Raw genomic sequence first — 8,123 nt, 5'->3', positions numbered from 1 at the left:
TTGGAGTGGAATCAGTAAAATACAGCCTACACGACGTTGAAGAGATGTCTTACAGTTGAATGATCCGACGTGCTTTATTGGAAGAAATTTTGGCTGATGGCTCAAAAAGATTTTTAAGAGGCAATTTAATTTGGCGGACGATGGGTTTTAAGGTGAAAATGTTAAGAAAACCTCCTTTTATGACCAAAATACACAGTGAAAAATCGAGCAACACTTGAGAAAAATTAATTTTTACGGGTATTCATTTTGGCGGATGGTGAAAAAAAAAGAAATTTTGGCGGTAACTTACTTATATGTAGGTTATAATTTTCAAGCACGAATTTTTTTCCTCGATAAATTGTTCTAATTTCTTAATAGTAGGTAGGTAGGGTATGAAAAGAATGAATTTCATTTTCTTCTATACACTTTTATTTCATTATAATAAGCTAGGAACTCTTTCTCCTTTGTTTTTCCGCCCAACGAAGGCCTCCTTCACGATCGGGTGCATCTTTCAACACCAGTTGAAGTTTGGTCTTCACATCTTCTTGTGTCGTTCTGAATTTCTGGCTTGCACAAGCTAAGGTTAAGAACAAGAACAGCTTCAAAGTATTAGGTATACATTTAACAAATTACCAGAAATCTTTCATTATGCACAAATTTTGGTTACTTCAAGGGAACTAAAAAAAATTGAAAAATTCATAAAAAATTAAAGAATTTCGGTCAAAAGTGGGTGTCGTGCACGAAGATTAGTCCGCGTATTATACTAGACCCTCGTAACGCGAACGTAAATTAGTTCCCATAAGGCAACTGAAAAAATTCTTGTACGGAGTGGAGGATATATTTTATACAAGGTATACTGAAAAAATTGCGAACTTTTTCCGTTTTCCAGGAGGGTGTAAAGTTTTTATATCCGGAGGCAAGTCAAGTTAAATTTGTGGAAATAAATATATGAAGGAGCTTACCCACAAGAGCTTGGAAGATGTTCTTTAGCTTTTTGTTAAAGGAGATTTTGTCTCCGTTTCCATCCCAATTTATACAGGATAATACTTCATTCGTGGTGATCCTTTAATAAAAATAAAAATAAAATGTCAAAAATGCTTAACACTCTAACCCTTCCACTTCTAAGGCTCCAAATCACGGTAAGCTAGGTTAAGTTCATTCAATAAAAACAATCAAGAAATGTGAATAACAGGAAATCCCTTGTTCCGGTATTTCCAAGAATCTGATGAAGTGTAAAAGGTGTAATGTAATGTTACTTACAACTGCAGCATCCTCCTGATAACAAGCCGAAGATCTTTCCCACCAACAGTCATAAACAAATCAATCTAAAAGAAATGGGAAGTACCCAATTGGATAAGTTTGCCAAAAAAGATGGACTAATCCATTTAGTGAGAGCCACTTTGTTCCAAAAACATCCTTCGTGTGCACAGGCTTGTTAGAAGCAAACTAATTTTTTTAAATGATCATTTGGGTCCGTAAGGTCACAAAAAGTTATGGTGAACTGGGTTTTGAGAATTTGACTAGTCCCCATGTGATGTCATCACTTTTGCTGGGGCTTGAAAATGAAAGTGAAAATTAAGAGCTCAAATATGGCTTAAAAGAAAGGTTTTAACATGAGGATTACAAAAAATATATCCGAAAATCAATATTTGAAGAGCTATTACACGAGACAGATCCAATTCAAAAAATCGTCAAAATCAAAAAAACTTTTGGTTCATTTGAAAGAGGACCTTCTAGTGAACAAAAAATATTACTACGAAAAAGCAAGGTACTATGTCGGCTTTGCCCCGCCTCACGCTCTACGTTGATTTGGTATTTTCACTACAAGAGCAAAGTGGAAGTTAATTTTCACGACATGTCGTGTTTGCTAACCCTTCTCCCTACAATTAGGCAAGAATTGTATGGTATTCCAATTTTTGTGGAGGCATCTCTGTCTAGAAACATAAAATTTGCAAAACTGATATTAAAGTACGTACCAACTTATTATATTCTTCTTGGTTGTCGAGTTTCTTTTCAAACTGGAGCAATTGTTCAATTGTGGTGCACTTGGCAGGGGCCCCTCTATTGTAAAGGTTTTCAGCATGCTGACGATTATTTTTTCTTATCTCAGACTTAATATCCAAAAGAAGTTTCACCATTTTACGTTGGAAGGCTGAAAAATTAATGAAGTAGAAGTAGAACGTCATTTTTTACATTCAGTTTCCCGTAAAAACAGGGGAAATAGGAGGAAAAGGAGAAAATAATTGATTAAAAAACAGACATATGTTAACAATACTTGAGCCTCAAGTCCTCCCCTTCTGAGGCTCCCAATAAAAATAATCAAGAAATGTAGGTTGTTGCAAAATTCAACGTAGCAAGTCTAATGGTGGGAAAGGAGACTTAAATAAAGGAAAAATAAAGTAGCCAGGTTGTTTATAGACATACTTTAGATGACAACCATAAGTATAACGTATAAAGTTCATAAACAAAGATTACCTGCTTCAGAAAGAGGGTATTGATCCTTATTTTTGGAGGAAGATGGTCTTTCCTGTGTCCCCTCTTTTTCTGAAGAAGTAAAACATAGATTAGTGAAGGGGTTTTGGGGGAAAATCGCTCAATATCAGTTTATAATGACCCTCCATTTTATTGATTTTTCTCCAAGTACCCACCCCCTATAATTAAGCACAAAAGAGTAAGTTGTTCTCTCTTAGTTGTCATAATATAGAATATATTTTTGCTTTTTAAGTATCTGACTAAAAGACAAAGGGTTTGGACAACACAGAATATCAAACACACCTCGAGATTGGTGACGCGAGTCAAAGCCGAGTGATTTTCGAGCTCTTGATACATTTTGCTTCAATCTTGGAGATCTTCTAGGTGAACTCACGAAGTCAATAAAATTTGACATTGGGGAATGAGTACGTTTTTGGACTTTCTGGCAGGAAGATTTCGATTTTTTGTATCCAGCTGAAAATAATAAATACAATTTTTATACTACTAGCGATAAGTATGCGAATTGTTACTGTAATAGACTGAAATAATCAAACAGGATTGGATATGTAGAAACACTCTCGAACCTTCAAGTTAATTAACCTTGTAATACACCTCGTGAAGCAATTCATTATTCAAACAGTTTCTATTGTCGAAGCAGTATTGTTTTAAAAAATAGCGTAAGTTTTAAGAATTTGTAAGGGCCAAATGTAAAACCAGGAGTGCACACATTGATTCAATTTAGTAATTAAACATATTTTATCTTGCATGGGGATAAGGATGAAAACAGGGGTTCACTGAAGAGATTGTTGGAAGGTTTTGTTTTCTTGTTTTTTGGCAATTTATATATATAGACGGCAAAGAATAGAGCAAAAGTCATATGACTCACATTGATGGTCATCTAAAAGAGATTTGTTCGTTTCATCCGATTCACAACCATACGCTGAATGTTGTGGTACTGGGCGAGGTCGAGTTGTAGACAATTGTTTCTGATATATTTCCTTATTTAGAGTATTGTTGCCTGAAAACACAATTATATTACGGAATTTATTATCATGATTCCAAATGCACCTTAATGCAATAAAATAACCCTCTACAATTCTGCAATTTCACAATTTTTTCCATCATAACAGGGCTTGGCAAAATATACTGCCAAGATTTCAACAAAGATTGAACCAATGTTAAAGTTAAAACTTACATAATCTACTTTCAGAGTCAGGTTTCTTTCTGACTGGCGAATCATCAATATTGTTGTCAGGCATAATCCTTTTTCTTGTTGCTGATACTGATCGAGATCTTGCTGAAGAAAATGATAAAAAAGAAAATAGGTAGCTTGTGATGTTTGGGTAAACAAAGTTATATCACTGTGGGTATTCCTCCTAGATTTTGACTGTGGACTGGGGTTTGCTGAAAAAGGGTTGATAGAAAATAGAAATAAGCTGACTTGTGATGTTTAGGTAGAAAAAGTTATATGTAAAAAAGTTAGATGGTAGATGGTAGAAAAAGTTATAATCATTGGTTTATTTGACACTTTTAAGAAAAAAATTCCTTTACTAAATGAAAAGGTTTCATTCCAAGTGATATAATACTTACCAGATCTACTTTTAGAATCTGGCTTCTTTCGTACTGGCGAGTAATCAGAATCGTCACTGTGGGTATTTCTTCTAGATGACTGTGGACTGGGGTTTGCTGAAAAGAGGTTGATAAAAAATAGAAATAAGCTGACTTGTGATGTTTAGGTAGAAAAAGTTATAAAAAAAGTTAGATGGTAATGGTAAAAAGTTTAATCATTGGTTTATTTGACACTTTAAGAAAAAATTTCCTTAAAATGAAAAGGTTTCATTCCAAGTGATATAACACTTACCAGATCTACTTTCAGAATCTGGCTTCTTTCGGACTGGCGAGCAATCAGAATCGTCACTGTGGGTATTTCTTCCTAGATGTTGACTGTGGACTGGGGTTTGCTGAAAAGAGGTTGATAAAAAATAGAACTAAGCTGACTTGTGATGTTTAGGTAGAAAAAGTTATAATTATTGGTTTATTTGACACTTTTAAGAGAAAAATTCCTTTATTAAATGAAAAGTTTTCATTCCAAAAACTAATATAATACTTACCAGATCTACTTTTAGAATCTGGCTTCTTTCGTACTGGCGAGTAATCAGAATTGTCACTGTGGGTATTTCTCCTAGATGACTGTGGACTGGGGTTTGCTGAAAAGAGGTTGATAATGATAGAAAATAGAAATAAGCTAACTTGTGACGATTTAGGCCCTAATGGAGTGTGTTTTCAACATTGTCAACTTGACTTGGAAATTTTAAATCTATTGTCCACCAAATCAAATTTAATTTTGTTGCTGATCTGCCAAATTGATTTCTGAGGCCATCCATCAAATTCAATTACCACCAAAATGTCTTCTCGTAAGATACTTACCAGATTTACTTTCAGACTCAGATTTATTCATTGCTGAATTATTAGCATTGTCGTTGCGAGTGTTTCTCCTTGGTGGTGGCTTGGGATACAATTTTGCTGGAAAAGAGAATGACTAAAATTACTTAAATAGCTTGTGATATCTTGACAGACCAATGTTAAGTTAATAGATCATTATCAGACCTGAAGGATTTTTTTTTCTGAAAATAATGACTGAAAACTTACTGGCTTCTTTTTTCAGGAGATTTTTGCTTTTGCTGCTTTATTGGTGATTCTTCTGTGGTGCTGGTGCTATACTCCTCCCACACCTGTTTGCAAAGGCTATGTTCTAAAGGAATATCAAAAAATCTTATAGTACACAATTGGGCAACATTTGGCAGAACTTCAAACTTGTTGCATTCTTCAATAATGTTAGAGAACTTCAACTAGAGAAACGCAAGCAAGGATTGAGCATCATTTACTATTGATTTGTTTGATTACTACGTTATAGGAAAAAAAAAGTTACTTACCCCCAATAAAAATAGTTTTTACAAGGTGATATGTTGGCCACTTGTTTGATGGATTGGCACAAGTTTCAAATTCTCTTCTTGCATTTAAAGAAGTTGACCAGTGTACTATTTTATTTTCTTCGTCAACCCAAGCTGATGGAACTACTATCTGAGACTCCTCTCCATTGTCCTCAATGCAAACAACACAAGCATATTTGCCAGAGTGATTATTGTTATCTGAATTCATGTTTTTCTATTGTTTTTATCTTCAATGTTTTTGATGACAAAAAGTAAAAATATTATCAGAAAAAAACAAGATTCATGGTATGTGAAAGTAAATCAGCTTAGCAAACTAGCTCTGAAACTGATCATCAACTTAAGGAAAAATGTGTAGTGTAGCAGAGTGTAGCCTTGTCTTTAACAAAACAATACAAACAAATTAAACAAATACTTATGAATCAGTTTTCAAACTTTACATCATGAAGTTCTGTGATTAGAACATTGCCTGTTTCCACTTTGAGGCATGATACTTTACGTTTAATGTGTTCTCGATAGACTATATGTCTCTCACGATTGTTCATTCTGATTCTTGGCAAAAGGAAGATTCCAACTAAACTTGAATCACATGGTGGATCAGTGAAAAAGTCATCCAGCTCATTGCGTGTGTAAACCTCACAAAGAAAAGTGGTACTAGATTGAATTTCTTTAACACAAATGATTTCATCATTGTCAAGTAAAAACCAGCTATCACGTGGATTTTTTGAGACTTTTGTAAAAATTACTTTAGAAATTTTTTTCATTCCAGCATTTTCAAGCTCTGTGATTCTTTTGACAACAGAAACTAAAGGGTTGGTTGCGTTTCTAACAAGTTTTTTCAATATCTGTAAGTGGTTCTCGAACGGAAAACATGATAACTTGTCAAGACAAACATTAAACCTACGACAATCATCGGGTAAATGAATCAAATTGTGAGGGTTGTAGACCACAAAGGACTTTGTATAGAATGTAAATGCGTTATCAGTGAAAAATTGTAACAGCTGTTTAGCAAAATCCAAGTAATAATTTCGGTGAGCATCATTTTCATCCAGTAAAATTCTCATGGCACATACCAAGGAAAGAAAATGCTTGTAGGCTGGCTCTGGAAGTATTTCTGACAAAACAACACATCCATAGTATGCAATGAAAGATCTGAACTCAGTAGCTTTGAACCTGCTCAATTGGTCAAGTCCACGCGGCTGCCTTGCAAATTCAGATGGCATTTTGCCTCTATAGTTTTGCAACTGTTGAGATATGCGTGCTAATTGACCTTGTGATAAACGACACAAACGAGGCCCATCTTTGAAAAATTGAAGTAATCTTTTGACCACACCAAGGCACACAAGATGCATATAATCCAAAGGAAAATCTTTGATGCATTTTATTCCAGAGCCAATGATTGGACTTGGGGTGTGTTGGTGGCTTCCTTCATAAGAAAACTGATTAAATTCCTCGTCATTTCTTTCTGGCTCATTTATAGAAAGGAAAACTGTTCTGTTGTCTATCCTTTGTCCTTTTATGGTGCACCTCTCACATGCATAGTAACCACCATGACCCTTAATACATTTGATGAACTGTCTTGCTGGAGCATCACAAGTCAAACACCATATTGAAAAATCAAAATGTCTATTATCAATGGTTACAATCCCATTTGTTTTAAGATCTTGGTACTCATTTAGAAAATCTTCCAAGAATTCCTCAGGGTCATTAGGTTTACCAGTTCCAACATATAAGGAGATTACAAATGGGTGAGGATAAACAAACATTCCCAATATAGGCCACAGATCGACTGCTGAAGACTTGAATAGAGGGATTCCATCTGCGTTCACTGTTAATTTAATCATATTTGAGTTATAGTCTGGAAAATCTTCCAAGCATCTCAATATTCCTCTCTTTATACCAATATATACATACCTTCCACCACACTTTTGCTCTGTTGCTATTTCTCTTGGTGTCTTTAAAAGTGTTCTTGGGTCTTTAGGAAGTTCTTCGTGACCATAATCACGCAAAATTGTCAACAAATCACCTATTTCACCACGTGTACAATTGAATTTACAAGCCCAATCTCTAAGTTTATCATTGAGTAATGGGCGTTCATCATGGAAATCAAAGTCAAACTCTTCTTCTGAACTGCTACTAGAGGAATCTTGACTGCCTACTTCCCTAGGGTCTTCATCATCTGTTGGAATAGTTTCATCAAGGGATGATATGTTATCTGGTTCATTTTGAGAGACACCTGAATTAGGATCATGTTCACTTTCAGAACTACCTCCACTTAGATCACTACATGTCAATTCCTCTTCACAGTCTCTCAAAAATTCTTCTTCCATTCTGGTTCTTAGCCGCCATTCTTTCTGATAATTAGCAGACATCTCTAATAATTAACTTTTTTATTCTTGAGAAAAAACAAAGTAAAAAGTAACAAACAGACAGACATAGAAAGGGTGTGCCCAATTTTGTACACCTAAATGTCTTTATATTTTACTTTGTTTACACAAATTTAATTGACGAGCCTCAAACTTGCCCTAAAGTTGCTCTTCAAAATACATTTTTAGAAACTTTTATGACTTAAACAAAATATTTTTGGCGAGGATAAAGTTCCGCAAATCGAGTTTTTAAAACTTTTTGTGGAAATAACTTTCACGGATTTGCCAAAAATTTGTGAAAACAGCAAAAGTTTCCTCCTTTAAAGTATATTTGAGAATTGAAAACCAGAAAACTGAA

At 34.6% G+C, this 8,123-nt stretch overlaps 1 protein-coding gene across 1 annotated transcript; it reads right to left on the bottom strand.

Moving 5' to 3' along the window:
* Positions 1-400: 400 nt before the first annotated feature.
* LOC136811005 (BUD13 homolog) lies at positions 401-4,968 on the bottom strand. Its single transcript, XM_067067615.1, has 11 exons — positions 4,879-4,968; positions 4,563-4,658; positions 4,042-4,137; positions 3,647-3,748; positions 3,338-3,469; positions 2,755-2,925; positions 2,455-2,523; positions 1,956-2,131; positions 1,240-1,304; positions 942-1,042; positions 401-556 (listed from the first exon to the last, which is right to left on the bottom strand). Exons 1-11 carry the CDS (start codon positions 4,907-4,909, stop codon positions 426-428), a joined length of 1,170 nt encoding a protein of 389 aa, XP_066923716.1. The 5' UTR covers positions 4,910-4,968; the 3' UTR covers positions 401-425.
* Between the last annotated feature and the right edge of the window lie 3,155 nt (positions 4,969-8,123).

This window comes from Clytia hemisphaerica, unplaced genomic scaffold (genome assembly GCF_902728285.1).
Source record: "Clytia hemisphaerica strain Z4C2 unplaced genomic scaffold, Clytia hemisphaerica genome assembly, whole genome shotgun sequence".
In the NCBI taxonomy this organism is placed as follows: domain Eukaryota; kingdom Metazoa; phylum Cnidaria; class Hydrozoa; order Leptothecata; family Clytiidae; genus Clytia; species Clytia hemisphaerica.
The sequence above is the reverse complement of the archived record's forward strand: the minus strand, read 5'-3'. Positions and strand labels throughout refer to the sequence as shown.